Consider the following 19869-nt stretch of genomic DNA (forward strand, 5'->3'; position numbering starts at 1 on the left):
GATTTACCTGCTCACTGTCACCGGTCATCGAAAGAAACTTTCACCACTAGTGATGCCTTTTGTCTTCGCTGGTTGGAGAGGATAGCAGAATAGGGGGATGGGTTTCACAAAAACACTTTGAATGATGGCTAACGACGTTCATGATAAACGCCCATTTACCATCCCCGCACAAATATAAAATGCACACTCGCTTATGGATGCATGTCATTCTCTTATAATGTTCAAATGGTATTCGAACCCATCAAGCTTCGATTGAAGCCGAACCCATGTGATTTATTTCATGGGAGATATTCCAATTGTAAGGGACTACTCGAACGGTGCGAGCACCAACTTGATAGAAGCGGAATTCCTACAATTTACCCTTATAAAGCCCGGATCGTTCAAAGTAAAAATTGTGTGAATACCGTGAGAGCATTGTATATAGCCATGCATCGCGAATATCTTCCGTACTTATCCCATCTGCTCCTCCATATGGGCGCCTCACAGGGACATTTACCGTGCATGGAGAACATCTCCCGTAAATAATCTTATAAGTACGGGAGATGCTCCGAATACATGGTAGGATGTGCGTGTGCGGCGCGTGAAAGGCGCCCTAGTGAGGAGCAGTTCCCCGTATGTCACTGGATGCCGTACTCTGAAGCTGTTTGCACGGTTTTTGCTTTCACCAAATCCCGTCCCGTCTGATGAGAATTTGCTAATATAGACAAGAGAGGAGAAGACGAAGAACACTTGTAGAGAAGTCGAGTTCGTAGAGCATCGGCACAGGTATGGTTTTTTCCTTTTCTTTTTCGGTTTGTGCTGCACGGCTTCGGCTGCTCTTTTCTCCTCCTTATTTTCTTCTTCTTCTTCTTCTAACGACAAACAGGGGGTTTCGAGTTTCGACTTTCGACCATCCTTTTCTTATTATTTTGTTGAAGATGTATGAACAGGAAATTGGGGGCTTTGGCCTTCTTCTGCTCCTTGCAAATCAGCAGCCCTATTCTTGCATTTATTTTTTAGCGAAATCTGTTATTTACGTCCTCAGCTCTTTACTTGCAAGTATTGAATAATAAAGTTGATAGTCAGTATTTAGTACGTGTAAAATTGTAAAAGATGTTTGCTGGTAATTGTTTTAACTTTTTGGTTACTTGTTTTGGTTGCTTCCATTGTTTTAAGTTCATCTGAATATGAGATGAGACGCTTATATGTGTTAATGTCATGCAATTTATGTGAGTTGTGAATTGTGAGTTGCAAGTGATCTACTGATGTCTGATTATACTTATACGGCTTATGATACTTCAGTTTTATGATGCAATGTGATAGCTTTATAATTAGAAATTGAAAATGTGAACTCCCTATATCTCAATTTTTGGGATATTCACAATTTTTTCTGTTTATTTATTTTCAGTTATTTAGTAATTAAAATCCATGCTTTTCTGGTTACGCCTTAGGCTAGTGGAATGCCTCGCTTCACGCCAACGTTGCATTCCATCTATAGAATCTTAATTAAAAATTTATTGGCATAAAGGCATCTTGAGGAGCTTTGAGTCTTCTGGGTCTGACGAAGAGTGATGACTTCTCACCATTCTTGGACCCTTTTATTGACTATATCTCCAAATCAAGGACAGGGGATGATGCCATTACGTTCTGATAAGCAATGACAACCAAAGAGGTCCCATTTACATTTATTCCAAGTATTTAAGCTTTTTTTTTGGTCTTTAAAGCTTAATGAAGTAAACAATTGTTTTTCTAAGTACCCAGGCTACATCTGAGGCCATGCTGGTGTTCTTGATTTGTTTTGCTTTCTGAAGAATGGAGATGTTACTTCTTCTATTGCTTTAGTTGTCTAGGCCTCACTGATCATCTCTTGTTGTATTTTGTGATGTTTGGATGATTCTTTGGGATTTGGTGTAATTCATCCTCACTCCTTAATCTGGAGCGTGGTTGAAATTGTTTATTGCAAATAAGACTTTCTCCAGTCTCCGGCTTTTCAATGGACTATCCGATATTGTTCTTCTATCACTTCTCAAGCAAGCAGAGACAGGCTGTCCTTCCATTTAGTAGCTTCTTCTATTCATTTCTTGTGTTCTTTGGGTGTTGAAGAAGTACTCTGCAACATTAGTATTTGTTTGTTAACTGATTGTCATGGTTAACTCAGGTTGATTCAAGATATGGGTTGACTATTGAGTCAATACTTATTAAGTTTGTCTTGGGATGCTCCTTGGATTAAGCTTCTGTTACATCCTATGTGATACCTTCTTTATTTTGGTGCATGGCAGAAACTTTATGTTAAGACTTAAGACAGCATATCACTAAATATTGTGCTAACTTTTAGATGCTAAATAAGCTGTTTAGAGAGGACATTAAAAACACAGGACTTATACAGGGAAGTATAGTTGCCAGAGCTTCATGTGTTCTCTCTTTTTCATAGTCCATGTCCAGACACCCCCCACCAGACTTTAGATTTAAAATAAAAAATTTCAATTATTAACATGATTTGATGAAAAGCCAAATATGGAGCTGATGTGGAATGAAGGTTTAACTCCTGGACAACCCAGAGAGTCAGTATTTGAAGAAAGGTCTTCATTGGTTATATGGACTCTCAACATGGCTGAAATAGTTGTCAAGAGACAACTATCCATGTTAATGCTTTCATTCTCTGCAGATTTTGATTGATCTAGGTCTTGACAGCAGTCAATTTGGGTGAAGAAATGCAAAAGAATAGATTTTCATAGTATCAAGAAAGAAACTAATTCATATTCAAAAGAGTTTTTCCTGTTCAGAGACAGAAATAAGTTGTTTGTTAAGGGAGGAGATGTGCAGCAACAACTATAAGAAAGGCAGAAGATTTTAGAGGATGCTGAGGGAATACGAAAAGATTGTAGGAAGAAATCTGGGTCTGATGAGGATGGGAGGAAGGATGGTGAAGAGAAAGAAGAAGGTGGGGCTTCTCAATCTAAAACCTATAGAAGGATTAGGAGTTATAGGACGAAATCTCTGCAGTGCAGGAAACTAAAGAGGTTGAAGCTGAGAGTGAGGAAGGATCTCACTTGGAGATGGTGGTGGACAAAGAGGTGGAGGTGAGTAAACTATTGGGTTTATTCTTTATGCCGGGGGGGGGGGGGGGAATGCACAAGGAGAGCATTTAGGGAGTCAGAAGAAAAGTCTGGGGGTCTTTCAAGGGGAGAGTGAAAGCTAGATTGTCTCTTGTTAAGAGAGTTGAGAAGATGAGAAGATTAGGGGTGACAAAAAACAAAATTGTTGAAGGTTATTAGGAGATGCAGTGGTTGATTGTAAAGAGAATGGAGGGATGGTAGCAGATCAAGTTTTTGATAAGAATGTGGTCCTAGAACTTGAGTAAATAATTTACAAATATTTACTTATAGAAATAATTTACAAATAATTGATGTCAAACTCTCCATAACAAGTATCCTTGTTTATATGCCTTCTTTTCTTAGCCTTATATGACAGTCTATATGGTATAATAAATTAGAAGTGTTTACCTATGTTTCAAATTTTTAATCTTTACAGTTTACACTGTTTCTAACATTTCACAGTGAAAAGTTTGGCTTATTGCCTATTTCTAAGTGATAACATTTTCACTGAAGATTGAGTGAATAACTGATTTTTAAAACCTTGGTTCCAGCTCTTTTCTTGGGTTCTATCTCATTCAGTAAATTGAATGATGTGGGGTCAACTTACCTAGCTAGGGCTTTAAGTTTTGTTGAAGTTTCAAAATTTTGACATTCCATTTTGGTTTTGACTACCACTAAGACAAAATACGCATACCATTCAGTTTACAAAATTTTGTTGAAGTTTTCAAAATTCTTTTTTTTTTTTTTCTAAAATAGAAAACTAATAGTTTTCCTTTCTACATTTTATTTGAAATAGGAAAAAAATACAAACACTGAATTTTAATGACCTGGACCCAGCTACCCTCATGGGCTTGGGAGAACATATGGTGTAATATTCAATTTCTCCCAAAATCTTCACTCAAAGGGAAACTTAATAATTTCTAGAAAATTTTAAATCTAGGTTGATTTTTATCTCTTATGTGTATAGTCAATATGTATCTCGTTAATTAGGTATTTTAAGATCTCTAGACATTTCACGAAGTGTTGATTAGTTGTCTAGTGGGGGTCCATAGAAGTTTTAACTTGTTAGTTAGAGAATTTGGATATGAAATGAAGAAGAAAATGTGGTTTGGGAATGGTTTCTTATTCTTCCTTCTTTAAGTCCTTCTTGCCTTCGACCAATAATTTTGCACAAAATTTTCCAGTTAAGGATGTCTGGGGTGAGCCGATTCCTCCAAGGATTGGAGCGTTTTGTTGGAAGCCTTCCTGGAAAGGTGTAGTACTTGTGGCTTACTCCAAAGAAAAATGCCTTTTTGGCATTTGTCTCCTAATTGGTGCATTCTTTGCAAGGCTAATGGTGAAAGCTCCTACCACTTATTAATTTCTTACCCCTTTATTGTGCTGGTCTTTGGGACTTGTTTCTTTCCTTATTTGGTTGTAGGTGGACCTCACTGCCAAATATTCAAAGCTTGTTTAGCTCTTCATTCCTTCAATGGTCAAACAAAAGGGGAAGGATTGTGTGGAGATCCGTGAGGGCTCCTATTTGCTGGACCCTATAGGAGGAAAGGAATGCCAAAACTTTTTCTGAAAATGAAAGAAGTAAAGAAAGTCTTGTTGAAGTAATAACAGCTAGGGTGGTGCACTGGCTTAAATCCTTGGACCTGTTTGTTTATGTTTCTACAGACATGTTGGTGAATGGCTGGATGGAAGTGGCAAATTCTTCTCCTGCTTGCTATTCTGTTTGTCCTGTGTGGTCACCACCAGCCTGTGGCTTTACAAAGCTAAATTTTGATGGTAGTAGTGAAGGAAATCCAGGTCCATCAGGAGTAGGAGGGGTCTTCAAAGATGGGGATGGGAGGGTGCTTGCAATGTATTCAGGTCCCATTGGGGTTAGGAACTCTCTTAAAGTTGAGATCTATGCTGTATTGGAGGGGATAAGGAAGATTAAGGAACTGAATATACAAAAGTTAGTCATTGAAGGGGACTCAAAGCTGGCTATAGAAAAAGAGTGGACTTCGGGAATTTGCTAGAGGAGGGAGATTAAGTGGCTAACTAGAGGGTTGGAAATCCAATTTTAGTGGGTTAAAGAGAACAACAAATGCTTTTGCTGATGTCTTGGCAAAGCAAGGGGTGGGAAGGGATCATATGTTTTGGGCTGTTTTGTAATTTTTTCTTTGTTGTCCTCCTGGAGACATGGTTTAAAGTATCGATACGATACGCCCCATATCGGGTGTACCGTATCGTACCTTTTGAAAAGGATACGCCCCGAAATAGGTGTTTTGGAACCCCACCTTTTTTTAATTAAAAAACATATTTTTAACTTCCTTAAAAACCAAAATTTGAAAAAAAAACTAAAAAAAAAGGTGTTTCTAAGTACCGATACGATACTGCTGATACATGTATCGTATTGATACTTTAAACCATGCCTGGAGAGAGTTAAGCCTTTTTGGGTAAAACGAAAAAAATAAAAAATAAAATGTGTTTTGAGTAAAACCCTAAAGGTGTAGTCTTCCGCCTTCGCTTGCTCACCGTAGCTTCGAGAACCCCCTATTTGGTAATGTTGTTCATTCATTCATCCTACTAAAATATCTTCTTAAAAAGCAATTACAATTATAAAATCATTATTTTTTATGTGAGAACTAAGAATTTAGGACCCTAACATGGACTTGTTTGGGCTTACCTTGAGGAGCATGGCACAAAGGCGGCTTGTAGAATCAGGAATCTAGTATGTTTTACATCACATTAACTACTTTAAGTAATGCGATTGAGGAAAAAAAGAGATTGTGGGTTTTACATGCTTGAAAATGTTTTATATGTTTGATTTTATTTTTAAATTCACATTTGAATATGCTTTACATGTTATGTTTATGTATTTTAACTTTAAATAATAGGTTTTTTAAAACATTTATTTTAAAATTTAAAGTTTATATTTTTTTATCAATATTATGATTAATATTTTTTATTTTTTTTATTTTTTTGATTTTTTAGCTTTTTATTTTATTTTTGCGCCTTGCTTCAAAAAGGTGTGCACCTTGCACCTCGGGTGCAAATTGACCCCTGCGCTTTTAAAACATTGGCTACATCTATTCCCTGCTCTAATTTTAGATTCCCTAACTGCCATCTCAAAATTTCTGTAAATAATTGATTACATTATACCAGTTTTCCCTTATATCTCTGATTTGAAGTCCTCTAAATCTATTGATTTCCCATCCTTTTTTACCTTATCTCAGATGGTTTCCATTCTTAAATATCACATGCAACCATTATAGAACTTTTCCGTTCCCATCCTATATTATTTTGTTAATAGATTATTGTTTCCTAGTACCAGAATTGATATAAAAATATGATATACCACATTGCAGCCTGCACTGGTGAAGTAAGTTTATTCGCCCAAAGGCATGGCAGGAATAAGTCCAAAGAAGTTCTTGTAGAAGTGCAAGTTGTTTGGATCAAGTTGTAGAATCTCAACAATTGAACTTGTTGGCTCTTCCTTGGAGAACTCAGAGATGAATTTTTGAACCAGGGGAGAATTGATGTAGGCTAATAGGAAAAAGAAGAAGATAAAGATGATAAATTTATGAGCATGTTTGCTCAAAAGGGAGGAAAAGGTCGACCTACATGGAATTTACCAGCATGTTTTGCTAAATATATGTCATATAGTCAATCTAGGGATGGAAAAGATAATACCAAGAGGACAAGAAAGGTTTTAAATCTCCAATTAGCTTTAAGAGCCCGCTCTTTTGCTGGTAAGATTGGGGGGGTGGTCAATGGGGAAGTTGACCAACTTTCCTGTGTTTGTTTACAAATACATGTGGGACCCACATAAAGGAAACTTCCCCTTGGATAAGTTTTTTTGGTCACTTAACTCGGGAAAGACTTAAACTTCTCCTAGTGTGTAAATTACTTTTCCACTGGAGAGGGAAAGAGGCCAAATTTAGTTAGACTAAAATGCCCCTACGAGAATAGAGATTAGGGCACAAACTCATCTTCTCCTTCCCCATCTTGTTTGAACTAGTTGCCATTGCTCCGAACCTCCTTCCTTGGCCGATCCAGCAAATCTAGCTCAAGCGATCATCTATACGGTAAGTGCTCTAATCCCCTGTTTTTTTGTGTGTTCACCTTAGGTTTGTCATGTTTTGGGTATGATTTGTTTTGGTTTTAGATTTACATTGGCAACATTGTACTGCTTGGTACTAAATAATAAAGTTAAGCATACTACGTTCTAAATTTAATTCCTAGATATGGATGCAGGAAGGGGCACTACTATGTTCTTACAAAATAGCACATGGATACAGGTTCCATCACTATTATATCAACTTTCTAAAATATAATCCTCTCTTGTGAGTGAACAACTTATTACTCTGTATCATTGGGTGATCTTGTCTAGTTGTTTATTTTTATGTTATTATATGATACGAACTAGTTGTCATATTTTGTTGGCTCTAGCACTCTACCCATGCATAGGTATCTCAGTATCCTTTCTTTTTAAACCAATAACCAAAAAACTATATTAGAAGAGATAGACAGATATCTATAAGGATATTCAGGTTTGAGATGTATCTTAAACTGGCACAAAAAATATTTTTTTCTCAAAGTTCTTTGAAGTGCTTTTGAATGTTTCAAGTACTATTCATTTCCTTTTCTAAAACTATTTAACTAATGATAGTAATCAAGCCTTAGTTATTAATCTGTTTGACTGTTGATGATTGCAGCTTAGGCAACTCTGAGTGTTGAGTTATTGGAGAGGCATTTATAGAACAAGAACTTGAAACCTTACTAGTTTATATGTGTCTAATTGGGAAAGGAACACTAGTTCGGGCTGAACTATTGTTCCTATTTCAAGGTGTGATATTGGAAGTCTCATTGGGTTAATAAAAGATTGGTGATGTATATAATAATATAAAATAATAATAATCAACTGAACAACTTTCACTTGTAACAATTCATAGGTATGGACAACAACACTAGGTCACTAACCACTCCAATGAGCTGAGACTTCTTGGGCTATAACTGGGAGAGCTTACTCATCAAAACCGAGTGACACTAAGCAAGGAGACAACCTTTACATGTCTGCAAAAGGCTTTCAAGGGTTACCTTTTGGAGAAGCCATAAAAAGAGCAATTGAATTGTGTTATTGATAAAAAAAAGCCATAAAAAGAGCAATTAATGAGTGGGAGAGAAGGAGAGGGAAGAGGACTGCTATTGAGATAATGAACTTGAACTGTGGCGCAAGGACTAAGAAGATTGCCGTTATGCTGACAGTGACTAAGAGCTAGGTTATTGGCAGTTGACTTGTGTGAGGGCGGTACATATACCACGTTTGGACTCTATTTTAACAAATGACAATTATGTGTGGCTTTTCTCTTCTATATTTTATGCAATTGAATCAAAGTACTGTGTATGTGATAAATTTTTATTTGATCACATTGCAAGTTTATTTGTTCTGTAATGTTATAATTGAATGACTACAATGATGTTTTGCAGAAACATGCCTCGACCACCACTAAATATGAATAAAAAGAAAAAGTTGGTTGCGGTTGCTATTTCTGTTTATTATACAATGTTGATGCAACTTGCTTATCTGTTTACTTTGGTTACTACTGTCATTGCAATTAGGAGGAGAAGGATGATAGTCTCTAGGGTATTGAGTAGTGATGATGAGGAAGAGAATGAGAGAGAGTCATTATTGAGTAGTGATGATGAGAAAGAGAATGAGAGAGAGTCATTATTGAGTACTGATGATGAGGAAGAGAATGAGAGAGTCATTTGAGCAGAGGTCAACAAATAGGGTTTTAAACCTTAGGGATATGGTCTTGGAATTAAATCAGGCAAAGCCTGTGAAGAGACAATATATAGCTAGACCTGTTCATGGGCCGGGCTTCTACTCTTCATTAATGGAAATATGTTAGGCCCGAGCCCGAGCCCGAGCCCGAGCCCGAGCCCGAGCCCGAGCCCGAGCCCGAGCCCAAGCCCGAAGCCCGATCTAATAAAAAAAATTAGAATTTTTCCCTATTCAATAATCAATATAAATTAGAATTTATTTACATTAAAAAAAGAATATAAATTCAAAATTTATTTACATTAAAAAAGAATATAAAGAAGGGAAAAAGGATGTGGAGAAAAAGGGTTCTGTTGGAAAAATAAGGGAAAGAGGTGAAAAAAAGAGGGGTATTTGACTAGGGTTTTTAGGTTTAATTATAGGTTGGGCTGGGTCGGGCTATTTGCGGGTCGGGCTTTTTGGCCCGAGGTTAAGCCCGCGGGCCCATATACCTGTTCAAGCCCGTTCGGGGGCCGGCCGGCCCATGAACAGGTCTATATATAGCCATATATGAGATGTTGGGCCCTAATTGTTTGGAATTTGGGTGGGATGACATGAAGAAGTGCTTTACATGTGAGGAAGATGTCTTCAATGGGTTAGTTAAGGTAATTGTTAATTCTTGTACTTCAATTCTCTAAATAAATGTTTGCATTTGTCCTACATGACATCCAATTTGTTAACATACTTTTGTTTTAATAAATGTAGAGCCGTATGCCAAGGGATTAAGAAACAAGCCCTTCCTTTTCTTTGATGAGCTTTCTACCATATTTGGAAGAGACAGAGGTAGTGGGGAGCATGTAGAGGCTCTATCTGATGCTGCAGAGGCTATTGAGAGGGAGGAACAATCTAACCACCGGCCCATGGAGGATGGAGCAATTAATGAAGGAGAAACCCAACAAGATGGATTGGAGCTTATTCAAGAGGATGCCATTGCCTCACAGTCTATCAGACAATCCCCTACCACTCAAGCTCCATCAGGTGCTTCGTCAACCTCTCACCCCGACAGACCAAGTAAGAGGTTAAGGGGCAGCGGGGATGATGACCCTTGATTAGAGTGCTTTTAGAGAAGTTGGCTAGGATGGAACAACACTTTACTGTAGTTGGGGATAGACTTGCACGGGTGGCAAATGCATTAAATGTAGATAGAGAGGGTAGGAATATGAAAATGAAGGTGTTTGAAGAGGTATTGAAGGTTCCTGGTTTATGCCCAAATGAGAAGGTAGAGAACACTAATGTGGACCGCACTAAGGTGGTCCCCACTGTTCGTATGTCAGCAATAAGTTATGATTAGGATTAGTTCTTTATGATAAGATTAGGACTAGTCTTTTATAAGATTAGGATTAGTCTTTTTTCAGCTTTATCTCATCTTATCTTGCCATGTAAGCAATTTAGTCCTTTTACAAGTATGATACTATGTATACAAATTTAAGAGGGGGGCGGCCGTTTAAATACATTAACCCAATTCTCTTTTATCAAAATCTCTCTCTCTCTCTCTCTCTCTCTCTTTTCTCCCTCTTCTTTTCTTATTTTTTTTCTTCTCTTTTTAAGTGTCTGTTCAATCTTGAGCGACTACTTGGTATTAGAGCATTCGATCTAGGGTTTCTCATGTGGAATTAATTCAGCCGACCACATGAGAATTATTTAGGGCTGAGTTTTTTCATTCAAATGATTCTTGGAGATTACAAGAAGTCTTCAGCAACTGTCCAAGGATTGGAAAGTGCTCCTTGTAATCAGGAAGAATTAGAGAAGAATTAAGTGATCAAGGTTAGGTCTTTGGTCAAGATTGGAGGTGCCAATCAGATTTTTTGGTTCTCTCATCAAGATTGAAGTTGGCGATCAAGAAGATTTTTCTCCGAGATCAGTTCTGTTTCAGAAGTTTCTCGGGTCGATCAGAATCAAGACCAGTTTTGAGCAAACTGAAGTTGGCGATCAGAATTTCAGCAAGAATTTTTTGAATCAATATCAGTTTTTTTTTTCTCAGAAATTCCTGGGTAAGGTCTTATTCCTTATTAAGGGCAGAAACAAGGATAACTTAATTTGTGAGGTACGATTTTTTTTTTCTTTTTCTTTTCTAGGGTTTTAAGAGAAAACCCTGAAATCCAGGACTGTTACTGTGTCTGAATAAGTCTTTAAGTTTGGCTGCTATCAGATTTCTGTTCTTTGATCTTTGTTTTTGGAGTTCTGTACCCAGGCCAACTGCTATTAGTTCTCAGATTTAGTAGGCTGATTGACACAGTGATACAATGAATTGGAAATTTTTTTCTTTCTCTGAATCTGATTTTTGCTTCTAGACCTACTATCGTTAGTTTTTTCAAACCCAGTAGACTGATTGTTAGAGTAGATAGGTGTTTTTTGCTTAACCCCTAACCAAGAATGGAGTTCAAGCACCAAGGGGAGGGTGTTTTTGGGATTGGTTCAGGTGGCATAACTGAAAACACCTTCCAGATTATAACTATAAAGTTTGATGGTTCAAACTACTTAGAGTGGGCCCAATTAGCCATGATGGCCATTGGGGGAAGAGGAAAATTGAACTATTTGTTGGGAGATGTGAAGGAACCAAATAAGGAGGGTCCCACTTATGCTAAGTGGATTCAGGAAAATTATTTAGTGATGACATGGCTGTGTAATTCCATGTAGCCACACATCAGCCGAAATTACTTATGGGCAAAAACAGCTAAAGAAATATGGGATGTTGTGAAAGATACCTACTCTCATCCCCTTAATGTTGCTAGGGCTTATGAGTTGAAATGTGAGGTTAAAAATCTCAAGCAAGGTGAGAAACAAGTTTTTGTTTATTTTTCAATCTTGAAATCCTTGTGGCATGAAATTGACCACCTTGAATCAATTGAATGGGAAAGTCAGAAGGATGCACAGATTTATAGAAAGCAGATTGAAACTAATAGAGTGTTTGAATTTCTGGTTGGTCTAAATTCGGAATATGGTATTGTGAGGCAGCAACTGTTGACAAGAGACGGTGTAACTTTGTCCCAGGCCTATTCCTTATTGCACAGCGAAGAGACTAGGAGAAAAGTTATGCTACAACAATAGCCTTTTGAATCAGCTCGGGCAGCAGTTAAGTCCAAATCTGGGAGTGATAAGGAAAGAGTCGCGAAGAAGGAAGCTAAGAAGGACCTAGTATGTGAGCATTGCAAGAAACCTAAACATACTAAAGAGACCTGTTGGAAGTTACATCCACATCTAGTTCCAACAAAACTCAGAAATAAAAAGGGGAATGAAAATATGGCTGTTAACACTGATAGTACAACCTCATCTAGCACAAGAGGCAATCCTCTAGATACTTTAGCTACTGCCCAAGCTGCTCTAGTTCAGCTGGAAAATGAAGTCGGTAATTCAGCTCCACCTCCTCACACACCATCAGCACCCCCTACCTCATATTTTGCTCATTCAGGTAATCGGGCCTCGGCTCACCATGCCTCAGTTACAGGTAATACAGAACATTCATGGATAATAGATTCTAGAGCATCTGACCATATGACTGGCTTGCCGTCACTATTTACTACCTATCACTTATTTTCAGGCAGAGACAAAGTGTCCATTGCTGATGACTCCCTCGTTCCTATTTCTGGCAAGGGAGACATCAAGTTGTCTAATGCTATTTCCTTATCTTTGGTTTTGCATGTTCCTAAGCTTAGTACTAACTTGTTTTCAGTTAGTAGCATTACAAAAAACCAGATTTGTTTAGTAACCTTTTTTTTGGATCGATGTGTTTTTTAGGATCTGGAGACAAGGAAGGTGATTGGGACTGGCCGTGAGGCAAATGGAGTCTATCTTCTTGGAGGGAGTCCTCATTGGGAAGATAGTGAGACTAAGAGGTCTTGTGTTTCTCAGTCTGTTGATCAGGCTATGCTTTGGCATAATAGGATGGGTCATTTATCTTTTCGGGCTTTGAAGATTTTGTTTCCTAGTTTATTTGAATCTATCCAGATGTCTAGTTTGAAATGTGAGAGTTGTGAACTTGCAAAACACTGCAGGACACCCTATTCATTAAGTAATAATAGAAGTAGTATTCCCTTTGAAATTGTGCATACTGATGTTTGGGGACCTTACCGTACCATTGCCATGGGGGGGGTACAGATATTTCCTACTATTGTTGATGATTATACTCGTTTTTCATGGATTTATCTCATGCGTTCTCGAGATGAGGTAGCATTAACCCGAATATTTCATCAGATGATTTTACCCAATTTAGGGTCAAAATCAAAATTTTTAGATCTGATAATGCGAAAGAATATTTTGCAAGCCCATTAGTCTCCTATTTGCTTGAACATGGGATTATCCATCAGAGTACCTGTCCTCATACACCACAGCAAAATGGGGTTGCTGAGAGAAAGAATAGACACATATTGGAGGTAGCCAGAAGCATTATGTTTACCTCCAATGTGCCTATACGTTTCTGGGGGGATGCTGTTCTTACAGCAGTGTATCTCATCAATAGGATTCCTTCACGGGTTCTTGACATGAAATCTCCATTTACCTTTTTATATTCTGATAAAGAGTTATTTACCATTCCCCTTAAAACCTTTGGTTGTATATGCTTTGTTCAGATTCTTGGCCCTCATCGTTCCAAGTTTGATCCTAAGGGATATTGCTGATATGAACCTACTTCTGGGAAAAGATTTGTCTCAATGGATGTCACTTTCTTTGAAGATGTACCCTATCCCATTAAGTGAAGAGGGATGTAATGGGGGGGGGGTTGTCAGAGATGCAGGGATGTGAGAGTCTATCAAGACGATGGAGATAGGTTGATTTTGGACATCAACAGTGTAGGCCAGCCCCAATCTCCTTTGCAGATCAAGATCCCGGTACCACAGTAGTCCCAGTTCCTTCTGTAGAGCCTGATCCAGGTACTATAGATACTACAGATGAAAGACATCCCACCATGGAGCCTTCACCTTCATTAGATGATCTTGATTTTCCCATAGTATTTCGTAAGGGCAAGCGTCGTTGCACCACATCTACAGTTCACAACATTTCTCAGTTCTTGTCCTACGATCATTTGTCTCCCTCCTATAAGTCTTTTCTCGCATTCATTGCCAATGTTCCCATTCCCAGAACAATACAGGAAGCATTGGAAGTACCAGAATGGAAAGATGCAATAAAAGTAGAAATGGATGCCCTCATCAAAAACAATACTTGGGAGATAGTTGATCAGCCTAAAGGTAAGAAACCGGTTGGATGTAGATGGGTATTCACTGTGAAACATAATGCTGATGGTTCTATTGAAAGGTATAAAGCCCGGTTAGTTGCAAAAGGATTTACTCAGACATATGGTATTGACTACTTGAAAACTTTTGCACTAGTAGCAAAGATGACCACTCTCAGAGTCTTATTATCTCTTGCAGCCAGTTACTCTTGGCCGTTGTATCAGATGGATGTTAAAAATGCCTTCCTCAATAGAGATTTGCAAGAAGAGGTTTACATGCAGTTGCCTCCTGGATTTTATGGTACAGACAGGAAAGAAGGTTTGCCGGTTGAATAAAGCCTTGTATGGACTAAAACAGTCCCCCAGAGCTTGGTTTGATAGATTTGGACAAGCCCTTGAAAGGTTCGGATATGTACAGGCCCAGTCAGACCAAACCTTGTTTATTAAGAGAGTGGATTCTTCCTTAACCTTGCTTGCTGTATATGTGGATGATATTGTAGTAACAGGAAATGATAATACTGAGATTGAGTCCCTTAAGCAACTCCTTCATCAAGAGTTTGAGGTAAAAGATCTGGGAGAACTATGATATTTCTTGGGCATTGAGGTAGCCAGATCCAAGCATGGGATTTTTGTTTCTCAAAGAAAGTATGTTCTTGACCTGTTGGAAGAAACAGGAAAGTTGGGTGTTAAGCCTGCTGACACACCCATTGAACAAAATCACAAGATCAGTGTAGAGGGTGGAGAACCCCTTGAAGATAAAGCTATGTTCCAACGGTTAGTTGGAAAACTTCTCTATCTTTGTCTCACTTGACCCGACATCAGTTATGCAGTCAGTGTGGTTAGTATATGCACTCTCCTAGGACTACTCACCTCCTTGCAGTTGAGAGGATACTAGCATATTTGAAGAGGTGCCTAGGCAGAGGCATTTTATTCAAGAATAATGATCACATGAAGATAGAAGTTTTCACAGATGCTGATTGGGCTATGTGTTGATGATCGATGATCTACCTCTGGATATTGTGCTTTTGTAGGAGGTAACCTTGTCTCTTGGAGGAGTAAGAAACAAAATGTTGTTTCTTGTTCCAGTGCTGAAGCTGAATATAGGTCCATGGCAAATGGTGTAGCTGATCCTATGGTTGAGATCGTTATTTGAGGAATTAGGTGTTGTTTATGAGAAACCCTTGATGTTGTACTGTGATAATCAAGCTGCCATCAATATAGCCCATAATTCGGTACAACACGACATGATTAAGCATATTGAAGTGGATCGATATTTTATCAGAGAAAGGGTTACATCTCAAGAAGTATGTCTTCCATACATCACCTCCGAAATGCATCTGGCAAACCTTCTCTCCAAGGCGGTTTCAAGGAAGAAGTTAGAAGCAGATCTATGCAAGTTGGGAATGACAAAGATCTATTCCCTACTTGAGGGGGAGTGTAGAGAACACTAATGTGAACCCCACTGTTCGTATGTCAGCAGTAAGTTATGATTAGGTTTAGTTCTTTATGATAAGATTAGGATTAGTATTTTTTCAGTTTTATCTTATCTTATATTATCTTGTTATCTTATCTTATCTTGCCATTTAAGCAATTCAGCCCTTTTACAAGTATGATACTATATATATATAAATTTAAGAGGGGGGCGGCTGTTTAAATACATCAACCCAACTCTCTTTTATCAAAATCTCTCTCTCTCTCTCTCTCTCTCTCTCTCTTTTCTCCCTCTTCTTTTCTTATTTTTTTCTTCTCCTTAAGTGTCTGTTCAATCTTGAGCGACTACTGAGAGGATGAAAGTGGTTAAGAAGTTGACTAGTGACATGAGAGAGGTTGAGTACTTTTTTAGCCTACTGCCCGATTTTAGGCAGGCATACATTCTCTCCCAGCTCCTCCCAGATCAATAACTCATTAGAACACAGTGACTTATCTTTTATTTGGTGTTTAGAAAACTTACAATGGATTTTTTTTTGTTGAGAAACTATGGATGTTTAACCATGTTAAAGGGATCAATAGATATGATTGCAGTTTATGTAGTTTGTTTGGTTTGACTAAACTTTTATGAACATGACTTTTTTATGCAGGTTCATGAGATGATGTTCAAAAAATATTGGTTTGAGATGATCCAATTATGAAGATTTATGAGATGATGTTCAATAGATTTTGGTTTGAGATGATCCAATTATGCAGGTTTATGAGATGAGACAATTATGTAGGTTTCTAAAATTTCTCATCCGTTTCAAGTTTGAAATGCTCAGGGATCTTGGGTGGGCATATTGTTTCGTGAATAGGATTGCTTCAAGCCATATTGCACTGGATATCCAAGCTGCCTTTCTGAAGCCAACCAATCTTTTAGAGATTTTATGGTTTCACAAGTTCCCATTTCAAGTTTGAAACTTTGAAACGCTCAGGGATCCTGGGAGGGCATATTATCTTGTGAATAGGATTGATTCATAGCCCGCTGCTAATGAGTTTAGTCCATTAAACAGTCTTCCGAAAAACAAAAGGTTCAAAACTGCTCATTTTGGTTCAGGGGTAAAACTGGTAACAGAGGAAAAACAATCAACTCATTTACCTGGGTAAATTTTCTGACAAAGGAACACGGATAGTTACATTTATCTGGGGAAGTTTTACCTGGATAATAGGTAATATTTACTCTTATATGAATCCAAAAATTTAATTTTATATATGAAAATTAAGTCTTATATAGAATTCACAATATAATTTTATATGTGAAGCTTGTAGCCTAAAATATGATTTTTGGTTGATAAAAGCAAGGAATGAACAAATTCATTCTCATTCTTGTCATAAAATGCGTTTAGTACACAACAAAGTTTTTCCATTGTACTCCTTGTTCATTCTAGAATCTCATTTTAGGCAAAAAATGAGCAGTGAACCAAAAACGACCCTAGTTTCAAAAACTAAGAAAAAGTTTTATTCCCAATCTCCTTTCATTTTCTTTTAAGCTCAGTTTGGAACGAGTACAAATACAAATATGTAGACTTGTAGAGTGCAAAACCTTGTATTTAGTAGTGGCATCAATGGTTGCAAATTTTCAATACTTTTCTCTCTCTCTCTCTGCTTGTTGGTTCTTGATTGTTCAGCCATGACATTATTTTTTCCTTGGAGAATTTATTTCCTAATATGGAGACTTTTTTAATTTGTTTTTCCCATTCTGGTTTGATTATGCAGGATCCACAATGGTTATATCATGTAAGTGTAGCCAATCGCCGAGGTTACTTTTGTAAATTCAAGTGGGATTTACTGGAAGTAGATAAGTCTCTTAAAATCTCAATATCCAGAGGAAGCCAAATTGCACACAGAAAACACAAAACACCATGGAATTCTGCCTGTTACTACGAGCTCCACCCCTCATCAGATCCCTTTCTTCAACTAGTCGAACCAAATCAATCTCTCATTTCCCTCCAACAAAGCTTTCTGAAAGACATACTCGTTTTTCACCAGCAGCTCCTCTCTTGGCAGCCTTGAAGAGTCCGAGAGGCTTTGGACCTTCCACGAAGAAGAGCAAGACGAAGAAGCCAAAGAAAGGTGATGGGACAGCCAGTGACGATGAAGATGATGACTATGACCCAGACGAAGGTATTATTCCGGAGGTAGTGACCAACCGGATGATGAGCAGGATGGCATTCTCAGTGGGGATTCCTTTATTCATTGGACTACTCTTTTTCCCTTTCTTTTATTATCTCAAAGTGGTATTGAAGATCGACGTGCCCACCTGGGTTCCCTTTATAGTGTCCTTCTTCTTCTTTGGCTCGGCTCTGTTGGGGGTGAGTTATGGGATTGTGTCGTCCAGTTGGGATCCATTGAGGGAGGGGTCTCTGTTGGGGTGGAATGAAGCCCAGAAGAATTGGCCTGTGTTCTGGCAATCTCTCTGGGGTAGATCAGGCAAGAAGTAGAGAGAGAGAGAGGTTCCAATTGAAAGAGGGGATAAGAATTTGTTTTTTTCTGTTTTTCGTAAGTGAGGTAATGTTGTAATTAAATCATTAAATGTATAACAGAGCACAGTTCAAAGAAAATAGCTTTCATGCTTTGGAACCCAATCCCAACCCAAAATGGTCTATCTCAATTACTTCATATATATATATATATACTAAAAGCGAAATATATATACTAATAGCGAATGTGCCATGTCAGCACGTATCACGTCTCTCTTGCAGAAAACTCCTTTACTAATTTTTCAGAGTTTTGATTTTTCGTTTTTTAAATCGACATGATACGTAGGAAAGCCAATCATGATCGGGAGACGTTTGGAATTCTGAAGCGTCTCTTGCAGGTTGTGGTTTCGACTTTCAATTTTCAAGGCTTACGTATTCCAAACGTCTGAGATAATCTTCTTTTTTTTTTGGTTCTTCATGTTTTCCTTAGATTGTTGCATAGATGGTTCCAGATAGTTGCAGAGATAGTTCTAAATGTATGAGATCATCTTCTTTCTTCATTTATGTTTTGTTTTTCTTCTCCATATTCCAACTCTCAAACCAATTATTATTTTTTTTGCAGAATTAGTTTTGACAATATTTTTCCAAAGGTTTTCTTCGTTGGTTGCAGAGTTGGTTTCAAACTCAATTCTAGGTTTGTTTTTTTGCAGAGGTTTTCTTCGTTGGTTGCAGAGTTAGTTTCAAACTCATTTTCGATTTAGTAGTAATATTGCGGGTTTGTTTCTTCAAGCACATTTTGGTGTTAAAGTTTGGTTCTGGCCTTAAAGTTGCAGCAGGAATAAATCAGGTACGATCTCTTCAATATATAAGGTTTTTATGTGCTAAAATTGACAAAAAATTGTTTTTGGCATCCAAACCGATTCATTAGAAGTCAACAATCCAAAAAAACAAAAAAAAAAAAAAGTGAAAAATAGAAAAAACTGGGTTGTCATAGGACCCGTTTTAACGTGCGGGTGAAGAGGATCGTGAAAACGGGTTTCCTCGACCCGTTTTTGAATAACCACTCGGACTTATACGTCCGAACCATGTAATACATAGGTTGATTTTTATTCATAATAATAACAATAATAATAATATTAATTGAATATTATTATTATAATAATATTATACTATAATACTAATAATAATTGAAAATTATTTTTTACAATTAATAATGAAGATTATTTGGAAAACTAGATTAAATTAATTTTCACAAAAATTACACAAATACTAGATTAGAATAAATTACTATTAATTTTCCAACTTCATTTTTTTTGGAAACTAAATTATAAATTTAGCATACTTTTTCAAAAAATTTGGAAAGTACAAATTATAAATTACTACAATAATAATAATTCTAAATTATAATAATTTACTTTTCAAAAGATAAATTATAATAATAGTAACTATAAATTACTATTATTATTATTTTTGTGCATGTGCCATTTGGGGAAACCAAATGCTGATGTGACATACTACTTTTCAAATTCTTGTTTTGTGCATGCCCCACCGTTTTTTTAAACTAAATGATGATGTGATACACTTTAATGGGTATTAATCTGAGGTGGAGAGTAAAAAACATTTAAAGTGAAGCCCAACCAAATAACAAAAATAGAAAACGTTTAAAATGAAAAAAGTATAAATAAATGGCCTATCCATAAACACCCACGGAATCAAACACATACAGATTCAAAGTATCGATACGATACGCATATCGGCAGTATCGTGTCGATACTTAAAAATGGCCGAAACTCTATTTTTTTTTTAAATTTTGGTTTTTTGAAAAACTAAAAACATGTTTTTTATTATTAAAAAAGTTGGGATTCCGAGGAGCATATCTTTTTCAAAAGATACGCGTATTATATCAATACTTTAAACCATCGTACCAAAGGGAAAAGGTGGGGT

At 37.2% G+C, this 19869-nt stretch overlaps 1 protein-coding gene across 11 annotated transcripts; it reads left to right on the forward strand.

The window, feature by feature from the left end:
- Positions 1–521: 521 nt before the first annotated feature.
- On the forward strand, positions 522–18090 carry PAM68 (PAM68-like protein (DUF3464)). 11 transcript variants are annotated; one of them, XR_016084290.1, is made up of 3 exons: positions 522–765; positions 16114–16674; positions 17222–18090. XR_016084290.1 is itself a non-coding variant. In XM_010280527.3 (3 exons), the coding sequence occupies exon 3, from the start codon at positions 17368–17370 to the stop codon at positions 17944–17946; it is 579 nt and encodes a 192-aa protein (XP_010278829.1). In that variant the 5' UTR covers positions 598–765; positions 16114–16241; positions 17222–17367; the 3' UTR covers positions 17947–18090. The 11 variants fall into 11 exon arrangements, 10 of the variants coding, with proteins under 10 accessions (XP_010278829.1, XP_088757808.1, XP_010278832.1 ...); XM_010280527.3 differs by having other exon boundaries at positions 598–765; positions 16114–16241; XM_088901682.1 differs by having other exon boundaries at positions 598–765; positions 16114–16219.
- Positions 18091–19869: the final 1779 nt, after the last annotated feature.

The sequence above is a fragment of the Nelumbo nucifera genome, chromosome 3 (assembly GCF_055504915.1).
Source record: "Nelumbo nucifera cultivar China Antique chromosome 3, China Antique-T2T, whole genome shotgun sequence".
In the NCBI taxonomy this organism is placed as follows: Eukaryota; Viridiplantae; Streptophyta; class Magnoliopsida; order Proteales; family Nelumbonaceae; genus Nelumbo; species Nelumbo nucifera.